Source organism: Epithele typhae (assembly GCF_022376455.1).
Source record: "Epithele typhae strain CBS 203.58 chromosome Unknown BXZ73scaffold_31, whole genome shotgun sequence".
Lineage (NCBI taxonomy): Eukaryota > Fungi > Basidiomycota > Agaricomycetes > Polyporales > Epitheliaceae > Epithele > Epithele typhae.
In genome coordinates, this window is record NW_025954222.1 from 176,349 (window position 1) to 199,944 (window position 23,596).

Below are 23,596 nucleotides of genomic sequence, written 5' to 3' on the forward strand. Positions count from 1 at the left end.
AACGTCGTGAAGGATTGTGCAAAAGAGATTTCCGCGAAAAGCGATTATTCCATGAAGATGGACGAGATGCAGGTGCAGAGGTGGGCTGTGAATGAGATGTCGTGATAGGATTGAGTAAAGGAGAGTTAGGCTGGGATGATCCAGAGAAATGCGGTATATGCGGAGGTATAACGTTAGACTGTGGAGATGATAGCTAGATGACGGGTGAGATGCTGTTCAGGATCGAGATCAAATGGCGTACTGATTTGTTATCGGACAGCGAATATTCTGTTGATACATGTGCAGAGGATGGAGTTGGTGCTGCAAGCCACGTGAGCATGTGTCACAAATAGACACATTGAAGAACTGACCGGTAGTTGCCGTAGAAGCCGTGGTCAATGATGGGATACTGGAAAAGGGACCCGAAGAGTTCAACGACGATGCGGAGGAGTTCAGAACCATAGACTGGTGACAACCATGAGCTCGATAACAGAACGCAAACACTCTAAACGACTCACCAAGCGGAGGGGTTTTAAACGCCTGGTGTTCGTAGCAGGAGACGACGTCAACGGCACCTCCTCTACAGGAGACAACGGAGTGGCCGACCGGGACTGCGGCTCAAGTTCTGTGCTGATGGCAGGCAAGGGAGACCGGCTGCCCGACGAACGGATGCCTGCAGACGAAAGACTCGACATGGAATTCCGGAAGCCGAACGGCACCTTCCTGGAACCCTCTGACGACGGCCCGGTCTGCACGGAGAGCCGGGGTCGTGCATTGCTCGTGTAGCCGAGGGACGAGCTTGCTCGCGACGAGGGTTCCTCGGCGTTGTCGTCGGCGGCAGGAGCCGCAGGTGACACAGGTCTGGGAGGTGGGGTGAAAATAATGGAGTTTCGGGCGCTACTTGGCCGCGAGAAATTTGGAACTTGGCCCGAGAGCGAGGATGAAGGTCGGGAGAGAGGAGGGGAGAAAACGTGTGATCTCTCGGAGAGCGATGATGCGGCTGAGGGAGGGCGGGCGAAAGGAGGGCTGAAGACAGGCTCTCTACGTTCCGTATGGGATTCCGGCTGGGCGGGAGAGGTGACGGGAGCAACATCATGAGAGGCTGGGACGACGAGAGGGCCAACCTCCGCAACGAAAACGTCATCGACTTCCTCCGGTTCGGCGATGGCTACTCCAACGTTGCCCGTGCGGATCGTAGGAGTGTAATAGCCTTCATAGAGCGCGGACATCGACTCATCGGATTCGAACGACGTGTCGGCCGAGTTTGCGATGAGGAAGTCCGATGCGCTAGCCGTGTGGTACTCGGCCATCATGTCCTCGGGTTCGACCGCCTCTGCTGTGTCGTCCTCGTCCAGGAGCACGGGCGCTCGGGGACCCGAGACGTTCGATGGACCGTCTATATGGATTTCAACAGAGCTGGAGTTCGGCTCCTCGGAGGAGAGTAGGAAAGAATCCACGCTGTCGCTGCGAGAAGGCCGCGTGTTGCTCTGTCGGTCCTCGTCGGATTGTGAGGGCTGGATGGGGAAGGCTCCAAACCTGGGAGAGAAGAGCGTGGACGCGGAGGGCGGGTCGAACCCTGTATTGCCGTGTATGGTTCGTCGGGAAGGTGATCCAAACGGAGACGACAGGATGGATAAGGTGGACATGCGCCGCGGAGAGCGCGGGGGCGACCCACGCAGTCGTTCTGGGAGTTCTGCAATCCGAGAGTCTAATGAACTTTCATGACGATGAGAGGCGAGGCTCGTGGGTCGTGAGAAGGTGGCGAATCCAGCGGTAAAGTCGATGGGGGAGAGAAGTCCGGAAGAAGACGAGAGGGAGTCTCGCTGGGAGAGAGACGCGAGAGAAGGAGGTGGTATCAATATCTCATCGAGACGCGCTCGGTGTTCCATGTGACCAGGTGGCTCGCCGGTATGAGATGGGATATCGGGGTCATTAAGGGTGGGATATGAAGGCAGTTGCGACTCAGGAATGGGCTCCAAGGATCTTGGTAAGGGTGTGGGGGAGCCGTGGACTGGTGAGGGGGCTAGGGAGATGGATCTTGACGGGTCGTCGGACACGGCTACGGAACCGCGGGGAGAGCTGGTGAATGCTGGAGGCGAGTCCGGTATCACAGAGCTGATCATATGGGTGATCGTCTCGTCCTCCTCGACAGCCGCCAATTCGTCACCCGGACTTCCGGGTTGAGTAGACAGACCGTCGACCAGAGTGGATGACACCCCTCCGAGAGAGGAAGGAGGTGGAGGGGACTCGTCCCTGGTATGCGCGTTTGGACGGGAAGCAACGAATTGCAAAATTCTTGCCGCATCCTCACTAAGGCCCAGGATGGGCGCAGGTCGCGCTGCGATGTCGGCGAACAGTGTTCGTTGGGGATCTCCAGCGACCTCTTCTTGCTCCTCGCCCGAGTTCGACTCCTGTTCTCCTGATTCTTCCTCTTCCCATTCCCCGTCGTCCTCGTCTTGCTGAATGACATCTCCAAGAGCGAGCAAAAGGCCGGACGTCCGTGGTGACCGAGGGGGCGAGCGGAAGCGTACCAGCTTCGACCCAGTAGGGGAATCCAGTGCCAGACGGTAGTCTGCTTGATCCGAGTCTTCTGAGCCTATGACGCTGTCTGGTCGGCGGATATTGACGCTGTGCATGAAGTTGCAGGAGTCGGCAAACAGACAACGGCCCTGTGAATAGAAGGGACATGGACGCGCTGTGGGGGGCGATATGTCAGCGTCTCGTTTTCGTCGCACCTAAACCCAAAGATCCATGCCAAGAGCTGTGAGCCGGTCATTCGAAGGCTCCGTTCACCGCAACTTGGTGTGTACGCCAAAAGAGCCAGCTCCGACGTGCTCCAACTCTAAGACATCTCCAAGCGCTGGCTTGTTTGGTGGGGTAAACCGAAGCCTAATAGACCGCCGGTCTAACGGCGAACGGAGCCAAGATAGGGAATGGCTTACGGTAAACCGCAGATTCCGCACAGTTTACGCATGAAAGGTTGGGAATGGGGATGGTGGTACTTCTGGAGCGAAATGGGAAGAGCACAAGGAATACAAGCACTCACTCCTTTTCTTCCATGGTGGGTGTTCGATAGTCATGGATTCATGAGAGAAGAGCGATGCGACAGAAATCTAGCTGAGAACCAAACAGCACTTCGACCTGCACGGCGAGAATTCATCGTCAGTGGCTGCAACATCACGAACTAGATGCGAAGCTTATGATGTATAGCTTCGTAGGCACATGGCCAAGGCGACAGAAACTGCCAAGCTTCACCCGGAAACCATATTTTAGCCCATACATGCTCATAGTGCACAATCCGAGGCGATGACCGGCATGATACACCATTGCACCTATAGCACGACAGACCCATATATATGCGCACAAATGAACGAGGCGGACTCACAGCATGCAACAGGGAAACAAAGAGCGGCGCTGCGAGGCAGGCAGTCGTGAGACGTGGTGCGAGCGTGGGTCGTGGAGGAAGAGGCCTTCGGAGGCGACGAGAGACTAGTGGGCGGCGTCGCCTGAACTGAACGGCACGGCGCCCGCTTTTGTCACGTGGCCGCGAACGCGGAGAGCAACGAGCGGCGAATTCCGCACAGACGCCATACTTCATTGGAATATTCATCGATCGCAGTTCGTACAACAGCCAAAGTACATTTCTGATTCTATGCGTCCAGCATCGCAGACCACCCTCTGCGTCTCCCCGTCCTCCCCGCTCACCCACCTCTTAGCGATCCGCGACCAACGACCCCCGACACCTAGATCCCATCACGACCGATTGAGTGCGTGTCGCGGCCTCAGCGCTTGTCGGGATCGGTCCAGGTTCGACTCCTTCAGTGGCAGCCTCGGCAACCTTCTACAACTCCGAGCCCAACCTGTCCCCGCACAAGGCCGAAAGGAGGGTGTGTCAATTACAAGAACATACGGTAGCATAAAACACCTCGGAGCCAAGACGCGAGCGTTGGCAGAGGCCCCCAGACAGCGCAGGGCGACGCGACGCTTATGGCCGGTTGTAGAAGTACGGGAGCGCGAACGCCGCGCCGAGGGTGAGCGCCGCGAAGCCGACGGCCAAGCAAGCGTTCGCGCCGTTCGACGACTCGTGTTTGATCTGCGCCTTCTCGTCCACGATGCGGCGCTTTTGTAGGGGAGGAACGTAAGGAGTAACGAGTACATACCCAATGGACTTCAAGCCGTGCACACTGCGAGCCGCAGTCAGCGCCAGCTTCGCGGAGAGTGTACAAAGCCACTCACTAGTAACCCTGGATGTTCTTTTGAATCTCCTCCTCCATTCCAAGGGGGACACCCTCAAGGAACCAAGTCACCTTCGTGGAGTCGTTACCTTGGTCCAGCGTAGTGGTGAGCGTGGCAAAGTGATCTGCGACGAAAGTGAGCATGTCGCGCATATAACAACCAACCAGTTAGGATGCTCACCTGACGGCCAAGATGGACTCGACAGGGCCCAGGATTGCACAAACTCCTTCGGCGACGAAAGCGACACGAACTTGCCCTTCAAACCTCCACCAAACATCGAGTACTCCGAACCTGGGGTTGGCGTGCTCTGCATTCCGTGTGCAAGGTCAGCGGACAGAATCGCAAGATCAAGTGGCACACTCACCTGAGCTGGAGCGCGAGTCCACATCGGTATCCTTTTTTCATCCGTGAGCAGCGAGAACAAATCTTCAGCAGGCGCCATGAAGTGCGCATCCACCGACACCGTCGTCGTGTTGTTTGCCTTCTCGGGCACCTTCTTCGCAGGAGCAGCCTTCGACGTAGAACTTGTGGTAGGTGCAGGAGTGGTGGAGGTGGAGGACGGTCCGGGGGTGCCTTGACGCGACCCGTTCGCAGAGATCGTCAGATCCTTGCCGTGCATTTCGATGATCGCCGACGGGAACTCGGCGAACTTGGCTTCGAGCGCGGTAGCGAGCTTCGCCTTTGCAACCTGGAAGAGCTTGTCGACCGCCGGGGAACGCGCGGTGTTCACGCTCCATTCGTACTACAAGTGAACGTGAGCCATGGAAGCCGCGCAAAATGCGTAGATATAGGAGAGAAGAGAACGTACGACGTAGTCCGAGGTGCCGTCCAGGGTGATCTCGTGAGAGACCTCAGGAATGGTAAGCTTGCCCGACACCTCCGTTCCATCGGACGCAGTACCTGCCCAGTTCATGACAACCCGACAGTCATAAATCGTGATCAGCCTGTATTCAAAGCATGTCAGAGACAGTACTCCCACATCTATACAGGGGAGAAAACAGAGGAAGAGAAATTCCATCTTTAATACATGCCACTTCTGCGCAAATCGCACCAGGAGTGACTCCCCCGGACCAAGGAAGACGGCTGCCAGCGCAAGAGCACCGAGTAAAAGCCAAGAGAGAGACGCCACGCACTTGCTCTTCCTCTGCCCGAGCTCCACGTCGCCATCGACCTCCACGACGCGGTCGATGCGCACCTCCTCGCTACCCTCCCCGCTGACGCGCAGTGCGGTGAGCTCGCGGTCGAACCACTGCTTCGCCCAGGGCGTGACCGTCTTGTTCTTCCAGTGCCAGTTCGCCGTCGAGGGCGCCATCGGGGTGGGGATTGCGGTGGCCATTGCGTCTATGTATGATCAAGCTTCTAGGTCGGACTGCAGAGGTGAACGGGAAAGAGAAACCTGAAGAGAGCAGCGAAGGGAACGGGGAGAGAACGAGGCTGGGTGTGTAGGCGGAGGCCTCCCAGGAATCGTTGCGCGCGTGAATTTAACGCGAGCATGACGCTCGCCGGATCGCGCGTTTCGATCTCCAGAACTTTCGAGCATCCTCTTTCGGTCTCTGCACACCAGCCACTGCTAACTCGGGCGGAGATCCAAAAGCCTGATGTATGTCCCACCTTGTCTCTTCCAACTGGGCGGCTGCGTGGAACTGATACATACGTATCATCGGAGTTGGTCGGGCAATCATTTCGGAAACAGCTGTAATCTGCCTGCCAAGCTGTGACGAAGACTAGACACACTGGCTAAGACCAGTCCTCTCGTCCCTACAATACATTATCCTTCCCGTGTGGACCTTGAACGTCGCTCAATATCGGGAGACTTGCGGATGTACTCTGGGCGTGGGTTGAACACGAGCGCATGTGGTACTGAGGAATTGTGAAACAACGCACAAAGCTTTACTATAGCATGCCACTCCTCCTTATTTTCCAGAGCACCACGGATATGCTCAGAGATTGGAAGTGTTGTCCTGGGGTATGGTTTGGCGACTGGCATTGTCGCTGAGGCTCTCAAGGACGTCGTCCACATAGTAGTAGGCGAGCCTAGCGAGGATGTGTCCAATATACAGCGGATCCGCAATGGCCTTCGTCATTATGGATGTCCGTTCGCGAAGCAATTTGAACGTCATGTCTGTGTCCATGCTCTCGCATGGTTCTGGTCTTCGAGTGAGAAATGGTGCTGACCACTGTGGGGGGAGGGGGGGGCGGAGTCGGTCGCATCCAAGTTATCGCTACGCCCGTGTCGACCTAGAGTAGTCTGTTCCATTCTAAATCGCAATACTGATAGGACGGGAGAGGACAGAAGGGGTACGGTGGTGGCAGACGAAGCCGTCGTCGTCGTCGAGCAGGGCAGGCGTCTTTCATTGAGCATAGAGGAGACATGACGTCACGCGAGACGTTCGCCGGATCGCGCGTATCGACATCAGCACACCAGCAACGTCGTACGGTGAACTCGAACAGAGATCCACATGGCCTGATGAGTGCCTCACGGTGAACCATCTCACTCGACTGTAAAGGTGCCTCGTGAAACTGACTGCAATGGCTATGTATCTATGAAGCCTCCTTTAAATGAAGCACGCCTAAATCAAATGCAAAACTGCGGAGTCCACAGCAAGCCTATAGGTTCCCAACTGAGAGTACTAATATACATATTCACGAAGTGAAAACGATACAGGATGCCAACTGTCTTACTCGCCAAATCCTCACGGAGGCCAGTGCGGTTCCCGTGATGCTTGCGCTAGTTTAAAGCCCCCGGGTTCATGGAACGGCGCATGGCTTCCCGTTTCTCGACCAGAGCCCTCCTCTCTTGCGACCACGCGTGACCGAGGACGTGATGGGGTCGTAGACGAGGCCATTCGAGCGCGTGAGGAGCACCGCCTTGACGTACGCCTCCCCGCTCTTGCTATGGATGGCCGGGAAGGTCGCTCGGGTGGCACCCGCGCACCAGATGTCGAAAGCAGCGTAGCCACACTCCTTCGCCAGCGCGTGTGTCGACTGCCGCCGCATTTCATCGTCAACGAGCACGACCGCGGGCTCGGGGGATGCTAGGGCGAAAACAAGTCGGACGACAGGGAGGGGGGTGGCTCCCTTCGCGAACAAGCCAAGATCCAAGGGACACATCTCGTCGAACACCCGCGGTAGGACGGTCGTGGTGTATGTCACGTCGTTTTTGACATGGACGAGAATAGCGGTGATATTCTTGTCGTCCAGGACCTTGCCCCGGAGAACGGGAATGACAAGATCGGTCCCGCGCTGGTTGTTTGGGCAGATGACGGCTGCACAGCGACACATGATGCGCGCGAGGTGCATCTGGCTGAGGATGTCAAAGTTGTCGGCTCGGAGGAAGTGGCTGAAGTTGACGTAGCAATCCTTGAAGGCCTCTTCGAAAGCGATAGCCTCGGCGTTCGTCTGGAAGCAGCTCGCAGACATCTTGCGTATCCCCTTGTTGATGCCTAGGAGCGCTTCGAGGAAATCGACGACCGATATGACACGACCAGTAGCAAACCCATCGCTCTTGAGATCCACGTTGTAAGAGGCGCTCCTCTTCCAGGCAGCAACGTCGCGGGCTTCGATAAGGATGGCGGCCGCGACCACTTCACCATGAGAACCTAAGCTGATGTGTGAGGTCTTCACGTGATTTAGCAGCGCATCCGCAACACGCCATGTTGCGTAAGGGCCCATCGTTTTTGTTGCTGCCTCGGCAAGAAGTGGCTCTGAGGGTGCGATGGTGATCATCGGATGTTTCCCTGTTGGGGCGCCCAAACAAAGGCGCAAGTGCTTCTCAACCTGACGGCGCTCGGCTTCTGATTGCAGCCAGTTGACCGCTTGAAACCGCAGGCCGAGGCGAACACAAAGACAGGCGAGTTGTTGATCGTCGTCCAAAGTGCGGTACCCCAAAGGCCCCAAAAGCGTCTCCCGAGCATAGCGAATAATGTCCCCACGGACGGTCTTACTACCGTGATCATATCGAGTAGAGAACCTGTTGTATCGCAAGGTCAGCTTACAAGCCTCAACAAGGAGACGATAGCCTACAGTGCACGTCCAAGGTGAGCGAGGTTGTAGGTTGACGCGATGGAATCCAACGACGCCGTCCCGTCGCACGGTACATTCACCATCCACCTATCCATCTCGACCTCCGTGATTGGTGGGAACGTACACATCAAGTCTGGTATCACACGGGCCGAGCTGTCCAATGGGAGGGGCGGAGTGTGCAAGTGGAATTTGCCTGCAGTGGCGAGAAATAACATCCAGAATGACCGCCTTCTGTTGATGTTGCGAGCTACGCGACGAAGCTCTGTATAGAAGGTGAAGTTTTTCTCGTCAGCTAGGATGGCACACTTGCGGAGGGAGGCGGTGAGGGCTTCCGAGTGATCGAACGCCATGATGAAGGCGGGAGCATGGCCCAACTGTGACCGAGGATCTAGGAACTTTTCGAGCCTCACGTAAGCAGCGTTGACGCTGTCATCTTGTGAGGTTTCTTGAGGTGCAAGGTGTCAGCGTAAAACAACGAAGTGACAGTCTAATCATTACTCACTGAAATTGATCGTCACAGAGAGCGGCAGAGGACTCTGACATAGCCGTGTCGTGTGCACCACATCGTGAAAGAACTGAAGCGAACATAAACTTGAAGTCACCAGAAGAGGTGATTTGAATGCTCACCTCGCCGGCGTGACGCAAAATCGCGTCGTGGAAGCCCCGACAATATGGACCAAGTCCCCTGCGATAAGTCATGCCGGCCGCCAACTTCTCGTGGAGAGCTTGAGCAAGTGCTTCTAACCTCTTGCGCGTCTGTGCGCTGTCCGGTGTTGCGAGGTCGGATACTCCATGGCTCCATTCCGCCGCTGAGTGGAATGACTGCCATTAGCCAATTTCTACTAAACAGGGTTAGGAAATAAGCTACCATCTTCAATGCGTGATAGGTGTTCATGAGTTGCAACGAGGATACCATAGAACAGCGCCTGCATGCGGAGGTAGACGTGCTGCTGCCCCCATCCTTTGTTCTGTTCGAACTCAGTCTTGGAGTCATTCAGCCAATCTCGGATACTGTGGTCGGGTTGCGGAAACGCTGCCGGGAGAACGTCCTATTAAATGTCATGGACGCAGATGTGGTGCGCTACCACTGCCCCGTTGCGTCGTCGCGGGCGAGATTCACCATGACCAGGGGCACCTTGAGGCTTGCTTGGCTCACCGTGCGCGTCTTCCCTGTGCCGGACGAGTTGATAATTGCGAGTGTGTGAGCATAGCGGATGCCTGCGAAGGTCTCTTGTTCCGAGTAATCGCGAAGACAACCAAGCAACAATTGATCCCCTTCTCCCTCACGACGGGCAACGGCCCAGCTTCGGAGCCCAAAAACGCGTAGACAAAGCCTATCAAAGGTGTCATTTTCGGCAGGTGTTTTTCCAGGGGAGAAAAAGGGTGGGAAAGGCGAACTTTTATGTCAAGTTTGTGTATGTCGCAGAGTATCCTGAAAGGTGACGTTTTGGGCGAATGTTTCGGCCCGACAGAATACTATGCTCAGAACAAAGACATTATAATTCGTGGTAAAGGCAATAGAACGTGTATACTATGTGAGTAACAAACAAGTTAGTACGAGTGATAAGTAACGGGTGTTATTGAAATGGGCACCAAAGGTCTCTTTATCGATCCTTTTCGGCACCCCGTAAAGCACCCGGAAAAATTGCCCATTTTAGTGCCTTTTTCACACGCGCACAAAAGGCGGCAGAAAATACACCTTTGACAGGCTTTTTCTACGCGTTTTCGGGCTCCGAAGCTGGGCCGTTGCCCGTCGTGCCTTGAACTCGCCGCTCCAGGCGGCTTTCGTGGCTGCAGGGCGTGTTGAATCAGAGCAAACTCACAGGTGGCCCTTTCCCGATACGAACCGTACTGCTCATCCGACAGGATTTCTTCTGCGGTGCGCACGACTGCAGGTGTTCGTCGGATATACGCTGACCACGCGCGAGTGGGTATGGATGCGATTGCATGGGAAGTGAATGACGCACATAAATCACATATCTCGTCCCACTTTTCTTTCGCATCGAAGGCTTCGCTAACGAGCGCGGCAAGTTCGGAATGGTGATCTCGTGATATGATGAATGGGACGTCTACGCGATTGAGGCTCGGATTGACGAGGTCAGTGTAATGGTGTGCCAGTCTTCCAAGGACGGTGCCCACTGTGGTGACACTTGGGCGAGCCTGGTTACGTTGGGATTCATTGCGAAGAAAACCGATGTATATGTCGTCGTGCATGTTGTTGCGCAAGTCCGGTCGAACGACGAACGGTGACTCTCGTTGATGAGGGGGGCTGTCGCTTCTGGACCTGCTGTCGCTTCCTTGGCTCACCGCCCGCGCGACTGTGTGAACGTAGTGGGTGCCTGCGTAGGAATCTTGTTAGGAATTATCCGAGGAGAAATAGCTCGATCTTGCCCCTGAAGTCGCCATTCCATGCGTTCTGTGTGGCTGATTGTCGTATTAAATCAGCAGGAAATCGCCGACATTACAGGATGCGTACCATGAACTTCCCTGGCGTCGACTTCGTCAGGGTCGCGCAACTTCGTCGGGGGCTCGACCACCGGTGGCGATCGCCGGATGTACGCTAGAGTCGTCACAGGAGTGGTCGTTGAATGCGAACGAATGCCACTGGAATTAAAAGGACGTACGAAGCTCACAGAGCCTATTCCAGCTCTCCTTGTCGCCCATGGCCTCCAAAATGATCTCCGAAAGCTCATCCCCGTGCTCCTTCGCAATAGCAGAGTAATCTTCGTTTTCGAGGTGTGCCAGGTCGACGACTTTGCCGTAAAGTTTGCACAGTCTCATAAGTATACCAATGATCCAGAAGGACATGAAAGGCTTTCCATCGCCCCCTTCCTTTCGCAGGAAGCGGACGAAGTCGTCATCGTCCATCTTGTCGCATGGCTTTGGATCTTCGAACGGTGCCGGCCGATGAGCCGGAGAACCTTCAGTTGAATCGCTGTCGCTGCGTCGATGCCGACCCAGACTGGATTCCGCCATTATCAGTTAAGTTGGTGACAGAGAAGGTGATGGTGATCAAGAGGGGGGTTAGCAGGCGGAGTTGTAGTTGTGGATCGGGACAGACAAGAGCACGCTACTTCGGAGGCATCAACCTGCCATGCGTGATCCAAGTCATATTGCCAGCCACTTTGTTTTGAGTCGCATGCAAAAAATAACGGTCAGAACGCAATGATGAGTGAACAGCGCAAATACACATGCGTGTATATGTATGTTGCTGCATTATCGGCGTCGTTCACATAGGAAGTCAAACAGTTTCTATGCCAAGAATCGTAACCAACACTAGATACACCTACTATCTACTATACACTTCTTAGATACCATCACTACCGTCTATATAGCACGCCACAGCCTCCAGACGCCTCGCCTGCCTATCTTCACGACATCGAGTACGTATTATGCAAGCCTACCGTACTGTCCGCCCCGTTCATCGGCCCGCAGCAGCCCACCGCGACCTCCATACTCTCCGCGACGCGCGCCGCGTCCGACTTGGGCGTCGCCGCGCCCGCGCCCTTGCCTTCCATCGTGCCGAGGTCCCCTACCTCCATATGGGACTTGACATTATCCGCGCGGAGCTGCTCGAGCGCGGCGAGGTACTTCTCGTCGACGCCGCCGGTGACGTACTCGCCGGTGAAGACGGAGCAGTCGAACGCGGGGATCGCGCTGTTGAACTGCCGGACGGAGGCGATGAGGTCGGGGAGGGTCTGGAAGATGACGAGGTCGGCGCCGATCGCGCGGGCGATGTCCGCCTCGGAGCGGTTGTGCGCGACGAGCTCTGTGCGGGAGGGCATGTCGATGCCGTAGACGTTCACGTGCCTGGGGCGAGGCGTTAGGCGTGGGTACAGGAAGAGAAATGAAATGTCGGGAGCACGTACCGGATAGGAGGCGCACAGCTCGCGACAATGACCTTCTTCGCTCCGACGTCCTTGGCCATCTGTACAATCTCCTTCGAGGTCGTGCCGCGAACGATCGAATCTGCAGGCGCGTACGATCAGCCTTGTATAGGCAAGGATACGCATGTAGTACGTACCATCGACGATTAGTACGTTCTTGTCCGCAAACTCGAGCGCCATCGCGTTCAGCTTCCTCCGCACGTTCTTCCGCCGCATTTGCTGGCCGGGCATGATGAACGTCCTACCGACGTACCGGTTTTTGATGAAGCCTTCGCGGTACGGCAGCTTGAGCTTCTGCGCGAGGTTGAGCGCCGCCACGCGCGATGTGTCCGGCACGGGGATGACGACGTCGACCTCAATCTTGTGTTCGACCAGTACGCGCTGCACCTCGTCCGCGAGGGCGTCGCCCATCGCCATGCGGCTCCGGTAGACGCTGACCCCGTCCAAAACGCTGTCTGGGCGCGCAAAGTAGACATATTCGAAGATGTCGGGTGCGAACGGCGCGTTGGTGACCATCTGGCGGCGGGAGACGCCACTGCGCGTGATGATGACGGCCTCGCCTGGGGGTGGGGGACGCGCAACACGCGGAGTATGGGCAGCGGCGCGCGAGGTGGGCACGGGGGACACGTACCGGGCTTTACGTCCTCCCATTCGGTGAAGTTGCTCGCGTCGGCCACGACGCTCTCGCTTGCGAACAGCCAGTCCTTGCCGGACCCGCCACCGAGGGCCTTGCGCGAGCCCATGCCGAGGGGGCGGATGCCGTTGGGGTCGCGGAAGGCGATGATACCGAAGCCGGCGAGCATGGCGACGCAGGCGTACGCGCCCTTGACTTGGGACATGAGCCCACCGATGGCAGAGAAGATGTCCTCCTCGTTGATACGGAACTTGCCCGTTTTCTGGAGGTTGTCGGCGAAGATATTGAGGAGGAGCTCGGAGTCGGAGGAAGTGTTGATGTGCCGGTGCGCGACATGGTCCATAAAGTGGAGAAGGGAGGGAGAGTTGATCAAGTTGCCATTCTGTCGCGTAGATTAGACGACGCGAGCACGAAGGCGAGGAGCAGGGGGCGATCGCGCAATGCGAGATGAGCAACTCACGTGGGCCATGACGATGCCGTAGGGGGAGTTGACATAAAACGGCTGTGCCTCCGCGTGATTGGAGCTGCCCGCGGTCGGATAGCGCACTAGAGTCCCAGTTGGTGAAAGGAATGCAGAGAGATAGGAAGAGACGCACCATGGCCAACACCCATGCCTCCAAGGAGCCTGGAGAGGGCGGGAGCATCGAAGACATCCCTGACCATGCCATTGGCCTTGCACTGGTAGAAGCGACCCTTGTGACCGCAAGTGACGATGCCGCACGCGTCCTGACCGCGGTGCTGGAGCAGGGAGAGGCCCTCGCAGATCTCAGAAGCGGCATCGATCGTCGGGTCCTGGAGAAGTAGCCCGAGGATACCGCACACTGGGTTGTCCCGCGTCAGTACGGGTGCGATGGGCGAAAGGCGGGCATGTACTCACTGGCTATGTCGTGGGCCTGGGACGGGTGCGGGGAAAGGGATGCAAGGAACGTGCGTAGTGGCGGGCAACAACATCTTCCCCTTGTCCATACCGTCCACGGTTGGGATGGCTCCCTGAGACGTTTGCTCTCCAAAATTTCTGCGTTGCCGGCCCGTCGTCCTGTCGCATCGCGCGGCCCGTCCCCGGGGTCCCGGTGCCAGTACTCCGAACAGACGCCCGCAAATCGGCCGATGGCCTGGGCGGGCGCGTGCGCACCCGTGTCTGCCTCGGCGACGAGCAGCGGGCGTGGCGGAAATAAGCCGCAGACGTGCGCAGGACGCGTGCGGTCGCCAGGATTTGTTGGGGAGACGGGAAGCGGGCACGCCGCACGGACCGGGCGGGAAAGAGACGGGCGAGGACTCGGGAGGGGCCGGCAACGGGGCGTCGGAGTTTAAACGGCGAACTTTACTCCCCTACGTGTCGGTGGGCGGCTCTCACCAGCTCACCACCTCCTCCTCCGTCCACGTCCACGATGCTCACTTCGCGCGGCGTACACCGTCTCTCTCGCAGAGCGCTGAACAGCGCGAAGAGGACCAACGCCTTCTTCTCCACCGCTGTTGCCGCGCCCGCCATTGCCAGGGCTGCGTCCGCTCCTTCCTCATCACAACGCGCTCTCCCCCGCTATGCTGGCGCGTCTCAGTCTGGTTCGTGTCTCTTCCTTCCCTCCTTACCCCTTGTCCTTCTCTGACGCGTCCTTTTTTTTTTTCGTTTTCCCCTGGCTTCCCATGAATTCCCCGTTGTTCGTCGCCCACAGCTCGCACGTACGCGACCGAGGCGTCTGTTGCGACTGGCCACGTGAAGACTGTCATCGGTGCCGTCGTCGACGTCCAATTCGAGTCCGACACCCTCCCCCCGATTCTCAACGCCCTTGAGGTCGTCGACTTCCACGGTGGTCGCCTCGTCCTTGAGGTTGCTGCCCACCTAGGCGAGAACTCGGTCCGTACCATTGCCATGGATGGTACCGAGGGTCTCGTCCGTGGCCAGAAGGTTGTCGACACCGGTGCCCCCATTCGTATCCCCGTCGGCACTGCGACCCTGGGTCGTATCATGAACGTCATTGGCGAGCCCATTGACGAGCGTGGTCCCATTGAGGGCGTCAAGCTTCTCCCGATTCACGCCGACCCCCCGGCGTTCGTCGAGCAGTCGACCACTGCTGAGGTCCTGGAGACTGGTATCAAAGTCGTCGACCTCCTCGCCCCCTACGCCCGTGGTGGCAAGATTGGTCTTTTCGGTGGTGCCGGTGTCGGCAAGACTGTGCTCATTCAGGAGCTCATCAACAACGTCGCCAAGGCTCATGGTGGTTTCTCTATCTTCTGCGGTGAGCTTTGTCGCTTGTATGCGCTCTATATCCGCTCTGACAAAGCCTCCACAAGGTGTCGGTGAGCGTACCCGTGAAGGGAACGATCTCTACCACGAGATGATTGAAACTGGTGTCATCAACCTCCAGGGCGACTCCAAGGTCGCTCTCGTCTTCGGTCAGATGAACGAGCCCCCTGGTGCGCGTGCCCGTGTTGCGCTTACTGGTCTTACCATTGCGGAGTACTTCCGTGATGAGGAGGGCCAGGACGTGCTGCTCTTCATCGACAACATCTTCCGTTTCACCCAGGCGGGTTCGGAGGTGTCTGCCCTTCTCGGTCGTATCCCCTCGGCCGTCGGGTACCAGCCCACGCTCTCGACGGACATGGGTGGCATGTACGTCGCGTTTATGATTTGCGTCCTGGCACACGTTTCTAACGCGCTTGTTTGACCTATAGGCAGGAGCGTATTACCACCACCAAGAAGGGCTCCATCACGTCTGTGCAGGCCGTCTACGTGCCCGCCGATGATTTGACGGATCCCGCTCCAGCCACCACCTTCGCTCACTTGGACGCCACAACTGTACTGTCCCGTTCAATTGCCGAGCTCGGCATCTACCCCGCCGTCGACCCCCTCGACTCCAAGTCGCGTATGCTCGACCCCCGTATTGTCGGCCAGGAGCACTACGAGGTCGCGACCGCCGTCCAGAAGATCCTTCAGGACTACAAGTCGCTCCAGGATATCATTGCTATCCTGGGTATGGACGAGTTGTCTGAGGAGGACAAGCTGACCGTAAGTACCTCCTTCCGTTGATAACGGATGTAAATGGTGTCCTGACAATCTGTGCCTCCGTAGGTCGAGCGTGCCCGTAAGATCCAGCGTTTCATGTCGCAGCCCTTCGCGGTCGCGCAGGTCTTCACTGGTTTCGAGGGTCGTCTCGTGTCGCTCAAGGACACCGTCCGCTCCTTCAAGGAGATTCTCTCTGGCCAGCACGACTCGCTCCCCGAGTCGGCGTTCTACATGGTCGGCACGATCGAGGACGTGAAGACGAAGGCGGAGCAGCTCGCGAAGGAGATGGGCGAGTCTTCATGAGCGGGTAGCTGCTAGTCGCACCGGCTCGACGTGGACGAGGACGCGTGCGTCGCGGCGGTGCAAGGCTGGACCCTTCTTACTGTAGACCCTTGCACTACCGATAAAATGAAATGCATACAGCTAATTGCCGCATCCGATTCTGTTGCCCTCCGCTTATCTCGTCTCACGGCACTGCTGTGACTGTCGTACTGACTGTCCTGCTTTCATCTTTCGTTGGAGTAACACTTCTGTCAGACGACTGTGATGTCTGGTGTCGTACGTCTGGGAGTAGAGCAAATGAGATATGGTTTCGTATGCACTCTATGCCTACTTACATGTCTTAAAAGCTTGACACATGTGCTGCGGCGAGTTCGAGGCGTGAGTGGGCGCTTGGTGAGACACGTTCAAAGACCAGGATAAAGCACAGCCACATCTTCATCTCTCTTGTTCCTCCACCCTCACGAAGTCAGCACCCAAATCAGGCTCAAAGCTATTTTGAATATCAAAGCAAGACTACGTAAAATATAGTTTCAAAAACAAAGCTTGGGGAGTGCAGTTTTCTGCCACAACATCCTGCCTCGCCATGGTTGTTGCAAATAACTTATTTGCCACCCTGCCTAGCTTCCTCCCTGCAGGCACCGTTTCCATCCCTGTGTTTATTCTCGAAGATGGGCCGTCATTGTCCGAGGACATCGCGACGGACGGCTGGGCACCCCTTCCTGGGACACCATCATCCTCACCCTTCCGCGCCCACGTCCCCGACGACGCTCTCCTCGAGACTCTCCGCTTCCTCGTCAAGCACAAGTACCTCGTCGCGACGTATCTCATCAAGACGGCCTCAGAAATCGACGCCACCGCGCCGGCGGTGCTCATCATCCGCGTCTACATCGTGCCATGGGACCTCGCGGGCTCTGGTGGCAAGCTGAGCCTGTACTGGCGCAGGGGCAAAGAACGCGTCATCCTCAAGGCGGCGCAGAAGGGGCTGCGGAAGCTCTTTACGCAAATCAGACAAGACCGCACGCTCTGGGACGGCAACCATGCGTCGGGCTCCGCTCCGCGCTTGTTCTGGCCGAAATCGGTGGTACGTCGCAGCGGACGCTTAAGAGGTTTTCGAATCTGACGCTGTTCTCTCTCAGGATAATCGGACGTTGCTCGAGTTGTACAACGATTTGCCGTCCCCGAGGCCCTCGTGCATGGTCAACAATGTCCCAGGGTTGCAGGCAGGGACCCGCCTGCACATATATCAGACAGAGACAGTCTCGACGATGATCGAACGCGAGACAGCCACGGGGATGATGGACCATCCGCTCTATCTGCCTCTGCGCGGTGTCGAGGGCGTGAATTCCACAAGCGAGCTGTACCTCCAGCCCGCGACGATAGAGGTCGTTTCCGACAAGCGTCACGTCCCGATCGTGAAAGGCGGGATTCTGTGCGAAGAGCTCGGTGAGTGCCTCGTCACCCTTCCGCCCGTTCTTCAACATACGTCCCGACCCTCGCCCCCCTAGGAACGGGCAAAACCCTCATGATCCTGTCACTAATCCTCGCCACCCTCGACGCGCTTCCTGCGCCCGAAGAGCCCATCGACTCCCTCGAGCAACGCACCCCCACGACGCCACTCGCGCTGCGGCACTTTCCAGACGCCCGCGCTGCCGCAGAGCGCGCCAAGCTCCCCGCCCACCCAGCGCCGAAGGGCGTGCCCTCGCTCGTGGAGCTTACGCTGCACGCGTGCAGGATCGCGCCGCGCTCAAACGTGCTGCGGATGCACCGCGACGAGCTCGACCAGCGCGGGCTGCTCGCGCCCCTGCGCGCAAACACGCCTTTCTACCTGCACGCGCGCACGCCCGTGCCAGACGCGGCGGGGGGCGCGCGGGGGCCGCCAAGCGCGCGGCGCCGCGGAGGGTGTACCTGAGCGGGGCGACGCTCGTGTTCGTGCCGGACAACTTGCAGATGCAGTGGCAGAGCGAGATACTGAAGCACTGTCGGTCGGACGCGCTGCGGTATCTGTACGTCAAAGGGGACGACAAGCTGCCGGACGCGCCGTGGTTGGCATCGGACTATGACGTGAGCTTTCGATTGCGTTGTCGATGTTGTGTGTTGTGCCGACTTCCATCGCCTTTAGCTGATCCTTATGAGCCATACGCGTTTGTTGAACCCAATGTGTCTAGTCGCCTTATCTGACCCTTCGGCCCACAGGCGTCGCGCGCGAGGCTCAAAAGAAGGGGAACCTCGACAAGGGCCCATACAAGCCGTGCAAATGCAAAGTTATCTCAGGCACCCGGGTGCCCTTCTGCATATGTAGCCGGCGCCCGGACGTCTCGCCGCTCCGCCAAGTGCGGTGGAAGCGCCTTGTGGTCGACGAAGGACACAACGCGACGGAGAAGCGCACCGGCTACGCGGTCTTCACGAACGCGCTCAGCGTCGAGCGACGGTGGATCGTAACCGGCACCCCGACATGTGATCATCACACCAGCTCGCTCATGGTGCATACCGCTGACTGCCCCCATTACAGCCGACTTGCTTGGGTTGAACTTCGGCTCCGGGAGCGAGGTGCTCGAAGAAGATATCGATGCACAGCTCATTTACCCCGCCGACATCCAAGACCAAGGCGACGGGGTGATCTCAGACAGCAAAGATCTGAGCACCCCAAGTGGTCGCGTGCTCTCGCAACGCGTGTGGCACAAGAGCGAGCGCGAGAGCTTCCGGGACCTTGGGACAATGTTTACTGACTTCTTGGGGATGCCACCCTTCGCGCACGATCCTCACGCTTTTACGAGCTTGGTCGCGGAGCCGATATTCGACACTAAAGGGCCGTTGCCTGTAGACGTCGCTATTTTGACACGAGTGATGGAGACCGCCATGGTCCGACATCGGTAAACATTTTTCTAGGTAACTATATGCGCGACATACTGACTGTGAGACGCTGTAGGATCAAAGACGTTGAACAAGAAGTCCGCCTTCCAGCGCTGCACAGCGATGTAGTGCTTCTAGACCTAGATCCCTATGCAGTGAAGACGTACAACTACATGCAAGCTGTGATCGCGATCAACGCCATAGATTCCCAGAGGACAGATCAGGTGTGTAATCTCGCTTTTATAGCCGTTTTGGAGCCGATAATAACAATCATCAGGATTACTTGTTCCATCCTCGAGTGAGCAGGATTATACTAAGCCTAAATTGAGTGTCTCATATGTTCGCAGAACGTCGGGCCCCTCCGTAACACTGTCGACAACATCTCTCAGTAAGTTTTCTATTTCTTGAAGTGGACCTCGTGTCGACTCAGGGACACAAAGCGTCATGTTTTTGCACAACGCCGACATGGCTCTGGCCGACGAAATCTTGCGCAACGCTAAGGGCTGCGTGAAGACCGCATACGAGCGTGAAGCGGGCCCAGAAGACATCGAGCTCGCCAAGCAGGCCCTTTTCTACATGTACATCCCGCTCCTTGCCGACTCTCACCCTCCTTGCTCAAGCGTTTCTTCCTTTCCAGCCAAACCGCCCTTCAAGATCCCATCTGGACCGCCCTCCAGGCGCACTACCACGCCTTCCACCGCACGACCGGCATGCCCCCACCGATCTTCCATGCCTGGAATATGCTTGCCCCCGCTGCCCGTGCCGCCTGCCTCTCGACTTCCTCCCCCGAGGCGCTAGTCGCTGGGCCCGCGCTCGCCGAGCTACGCAAGGGCGTGATCGCGCACCCGCTGCGGGACGTCGCTCAGATGGGCGCTGGGTACGTGCGGGAGGAGATCGTCTTGCGCGAGATCGACGCGGTCCGGCGCACGCTGTGGAAGTCGTCCACGCGGGGCAAGGGCGGCGACAAGACGGCGACGGCCGCGGTCCGTATGCTGTCGGGCGTGGCGGCGGCGGCGGGGCCGGCAGTGCCGGCCGTGAAACCCAAGGACGCGGAGCAGAAGTACACGGAGATGCTGGGGGAGCACCAGGCGTGCGTCGCGCGGCGCAAGGCGGAAGCCGCGGGCCAGAACGTGGGCGCGCCGAAGGCGGAGGGCCCGCGGACGGTCCAGTTGGCGTTTTTGGAGAAGAGCCAGGTGAAGGACGTACGGATCGGGAACTCGACGTCGACGAAGCTGGATTTCATTTTGAACGAGGTGAGGGCACTCGTTTCAGACCTTTGACGTTGCTGATTTCGCGTGCCCCTCAGGTTCTCATGCACAGCTCGGAAGAGAAGTTCTTGATATTCTCGCCGTCTCCCGCAACGTTGGCGTTCGTCGCGGAAGGCCTCGATGTTGCCAGGATCGAGTACCTCCAGTTCACGGGCGAGTTCAAGCAAAGCGTCCCCACCACGTTCGAGACGTCGGGAAAGTATCGTGTCATCTTGATGGAGCTGAAGCACGGCGCCCGTGGCTTGTGAGTTCTCTGCCTTCTAAATCGCTGTTTTTGGTGCTTACCTGCATGTTTATTAGGAATATTGTGTCTGCGTCTCGCGTGATTTTCTGTGAACCCGTCTGGAAAGCCGATGTTGAATCACAAGCCATCAAGGTACATTCGTATCGTTTCCACTGTACTTCAGGCTGACCCTCCAAACCAGCGTGTGCACCGTATTGGACAGACGCGGGAAGTTGTCGGTGCGTGCTCCATGCCACCCACAAACGCATGGACGCTCAACCTGTTGCAGTGAAAACCCTCGCTATTCGAGGCACCTCCGAGGAGGTCATAGTATCGAGGAGCAGAATGCTCAAGGAGAACCAGCAAGAATTTGCCAAAGATATTACGGACGATCGAACTATCCGTGACTTCATTGCTGTGAGAAATTCTTGGTGGTCAGCGTCGATTACTCTCTGACATCGCCTTTGGCAGCATCCAACGTTTTTACCAATACCCACTTCCACACGACTGCAGCTCAACATCCCGCTTCTCGACCTCGATGCGTTACGGCCAAAGGCACCAGACGTCACTGAAATTAACATTGAAGCGGAAGTCCAACAGCCGTCACAGAAAAAACGCAAACTTGTCCAATTCGCGGATTGATACGCTCGCTGTGTTATGCATCTCGCTCTGCTGTCATCTGCTGCTATAATCTGGCTTTGTCCCTGCATGAACTCTGATCTATTTCTCTCCAGTCCTATCTTTGCGACCCTTGTGTATATTGCGATTCTAACTAGAAAGTGTGAAGTAGACTGTACTAATGGAATCGGTATCTCGATCGAAACGACAAATAAATAGTCCAGCCAGAGAAAAGGGAGTGACGCTTCCACCGCGCTAGCAAACAGCACGACACGACGAACGAGAAGCAGCACATATCAGCCGAGGATGCCGCCCGTGCGAAAGAGGAAGAAACGGAACGAGACGGATCGCGGGCCGCGAGTCGCGGCGCGGGAGCAGCTTCACGATCCCCAGCTTTTTCACCTTCGCCCCCGACTTGCCGAAGTACCGCTCGGACTCGAACGACCAGTGGAGCGAGCCCACGATCCAGTCCTGCAGCCCGCGGACGTAGAGCGCGACATCGCGGTCGATCTTGGGGCCGAAGGACGGCAGCGCGCGCTGGTTCGCCACGAATGCGTCGATGGTCTGCCGGCAGAGGTCCCCGACGGAGTCCACCGCGGTCTGGAGGTCGCACCCGCGGAGCTTCATGAGGATCACAATCATCTGCAGGCACCACTCGTTAGGCACGATCCGGGGTGGTAGCGGGCCTAAACCCACGCTGTCCACGTACATTGTGCGTGTCGCCGCGAGCCTGTTCCTTGTTGTAGGAAAAGATGTCCTGCGCGCACTAGTGAGCATCTGGCACGAGCGTTCCAACCGCTAGTTACTGACGTTGCTCCACTGCGCACGGATGCCTGGTCAGCGCGCGCCTCCACAGGACCCTGGCAAGAAAGAGACGCACCGTGACGAGATCGTTCGCGCCGTCGCTCAGGGCCCTGATGGTCGGATGCGCGACCACACACTCGGGCAGGTCGATGTCCGCCGCGTACTCGATGAGGTCGAACACCGGCCTACAGCCGCTAGTGTCGCGTCTGACCTGCGGGCATGGAAGAGTGGTTAGCGCAATGCAGCGGTGCCATAGGCGGTCAGGGACCGGACTCGCACCCGCCCTGGCGCGCGCGAAGCGTAGGGCCCGATGCCCCGATGCCCCGATACTTGGCCCGATGGGATGACGGGGCGAAGTGGAAGGCAGGCTCTGAGCCCTGAGCGCGAGCCCGGCCACGCCGTCGAGGACGGAAAGAAGCCAAGACGAGCGTTCTCACATTTATGTACGATTCGAGGTCGGGGATCGAACCTGCATCCCTGTCTCGCGCCTGCTGGTGGACGGCTTCGAAGAAGAGCTCGAGGTGCTCCTTGAAGCGCGCCTGCGGACCCGGCTTTGCGTCTCGCGTGCAGCGCACCCAGAACCTACGCCGAATCGCAAAAACCCAGGCTGTCAGTGGCGGGTCGTTCCCTTAGAGCGAGCGGAACACTCACTCCCTCGCGATCTTCGCCGCGTTCATCTCTGGCGGCGCCCCCCGCCCCGCCGCGAGCCAGCTCTCCCCGCGCCCCCTCCCGCGCTCCCGCTCCCTCGCGCACTCCCTCTCGGTCGGCAAGAACCGGTCCGGGAACCAGAGCGCGTTCATGACGGCGTCCGCGAGCGCCTGCGTGCCCGCGCGGACCATCCCGTCCGAGATGTCGTCGAGCCGGAAGAGGAAGTACATGAAGTCGCTGACGACTCGGAGCCGCTCAGGCGCGCACGTTGGGTAGCACATCGCAGTGAGCTCGCCGGCGCGGAGTCCGTGGAGGGCGCGGAGGGCGCGCGGGGAGCCCGCAATCTCGGGCGAGGAGGACGCGAGCCACGCGACGGACGCGGCGGCGGTCGCGTCCCCGGCGGGGTGGTAGGTGAGCGGGAAGGTGCAGTGGCCCACGAGGTCGGGGAGGGCGAACTGGGCGGGCTTGCCGGCGGCAGCAAGAGGAGCTGGGAGGACCATGGCCACGGGCATGGTGTAGTCGCTGTGGGGACGGAGCGTGGTGAAGTGATGCTTGGGTACTACGCCCGGGTGATAGCCTTGAGCTTGAGGCGAGATTGTGCTCCGCGTGGATGAAGGAGACGATTGCCTGGGGGGCCTCTAGATCTGTGGCGAGTCTGCAAGAAAACAAGCATCGACGGACGCTTATATGCTGCCCCATATCGGCTCTGCGACGCGGAAAGTCAGACGGACGGACGCATGGACGGCGAGGCGGCTCACATCTGATGGCGCAATTAGGACACAAGGGTCGGCTGCGCCGAGCGCGTTTTCTGAGGGCTGGGGCGTGCGATTGTCTCCCAGTATCTGATCTCGTCTGGACGGGTGGACGAGCAAGGGTCTCGGGGGAGCGGAAACCCCTTAGTGCGGCGCTGCACGTAGTTAAGTCCGTTCAGACCCCCCGCTAGTCGAGCTTGGAGGCGGCCGAGCCGTATGAGACGTTCCCCGTGGAGCACGCACTTCCCATGAACCACTGCCCTTGCCTTCAATGCCCGTTTTCGCGGGACCGTGTAGCGAGCAAAGGAGGCAAGCGCCGCTCGGAACCTTTGAGCAAGCCTGCTCCTGCTAGAGGTCCCCGCGGAGATCCGATCTGCGCGCGCGCGCGATG

General features: G+C 58.1%; 7 protein-coding genes across 7 annotated transcripts; 2 read left to right on the forward strand and 5 right to left on the reverse strand.

The window, feature by feature from the left end:
* Positions 1-44: 44 nt before the first annotated feature.
* Positions 45-2,615, reverse strand: BXZ73DRAFT_102330 (uncharacterized protein; the record flags this gene model as incomplete). The annotated part of the gene is made up of 5 exons (XM_048015195.1): positions 45-85; positions 278-300; positions 351-444; positions 498-590; positions 647-2,615. 5 exons carry the CDS (start codon positions 2,613-2,615, stop codon positions 45-47), a joined length of 2,220 nt encoding a protein of 739 aa, XP_047876900.1.
* Positions 2,616-4,214: 1,599 nt separating this feature from the next.
* Positions 4,215-5,551, reverse strand: BXZ73DRAFT_48495 (activator of Hsp90 ATPase; the record flags this gene model as incomplete). Its single annotated transcript, XM_048020067.1, has 5 exons — positions 4,215-4,339; positions 4,396-4,522; positions 4,580-4,957; positions 5,024-5,159; positions 5,349-5,551. 5 exons carry the CDS (start codon positions 5,549-5,551, stop codon positions 4,215-4,217), a joined length of 969 nt encoding a protein of 322 aa, XP_047876901.1.
* Positions 5,552-6,963: 1,412 nt separating this feature from the next.
* Positions 6,964-8,600, reverse strand: BXZ73DRAFT_48468 (uncharacterized protein; the record flags this gene model as incomplete). The annotated part of the gene is made up of 2 exons (XM_048020060.1): positions 6,964-8,185; positions 8,239-8,600. Coding segments are annotated over 2 exons (1,584 nt in total), but the record flags the coding sequence as incomplete, so codon positions are not given.
* A 3,009-nt stretch (positions 8,601-11,609) lies between these two features.
* Positions 11,610-13,581, reverse strand: BXZ73DRAFT_48502 (Amidophosphoribosyltransferase; the record flags this gene model as incomplete). Its single annotated transcript, XM_048020068.1, has 6 exons — positions 11,610-12,048; positions 12,108-12,207; positions 12,263-12,685; positions 12,757-13,141; positions 13,220-13,305; positions 13,356-13,581. Coding segments are annotated over 6 exons (1,659 nt in total), but the record flags the coding sequence as incomplete, so codon positions are not given.
* A 566-nt stretch (positions 13,582-14,147) lies between these two features.
* BXZ73DRAFT_78310 (ATP synthase F1 beta subunit) lies at positions 14,148-16,063 on the forward strand (the record flags this gene model as incomplete). The annotated part of the gene is made up of 5 exons (XM_048022854.1): positions 14,148-14,319; positions 14,430-14,993; positions 15,049-15,367; positions 15,430-15,763; positions 15,827-16,063. 5 exons carry the CDS (start codon positions 14,148-14,150, stop codon positions 16,061-16,063), a joined length of 1,626 nt encoding a protein of 541 aa, XP_047876904.1.
* A 562-nt stretch (positions 16,064-16,625) lies between these two features.
* Positions 16,626-21,025, forward strand: BXZ73DRAFT_102334 (P-loop containing nucleoside triphosphate hydrolase protein; the record flags this gene model as incomplete). The annotated part of the gene is made up of 17 exons (XM_048015196.1): positions 16,626-17,123; positions 17,179-17,485; positions 17,548-17,885; positions 17,990-18,103; positions 18,162-18,183; positions 18,236-18,496; positions 18,552-18,912; positions 18,969-19,116; positions 19,170-19,190; positions 19,240-19,280; positions 19,333-19,470; positions 19,530-20,145; positions 20,199-20,404; positions 20,461-20,536; positions 20,586-20,622; positions 20,673-20,800; positions 20,855-21,025. 17 exons carry the CDS (start codon positions 16,626-16,628, stop codon positions 21,023-21,025), a joined length of 3,483 nt encoding a protein of 1,160 aa, XP_047876905.1.
* Positions 21,026-21,151: 126 nt separating this feature from the next.
* Positions 21,152-22,965, reverse strand: BXZ73DRAFT_90566 (terpenoid synthase; the record flags this gene model as incomplete). Its single annotated transcript, XM_048025682.1, has 6 exons — positions 21,152-21,174; positions 21,346-21,643; positions 21,711-21,767; positions 21,882-22,016; positions 22,243-22,387; positions 22,559-22,965. 6 exons carry the CDS (start codon positions 22,963-22,965, stop codon positions 21,152-21,154), a joined length of 1,065 nt encoding a protein of 354 aa, XP_047876906.1.
* Positions 22,966-23,596: the final 631 nt, after the last annotated feature.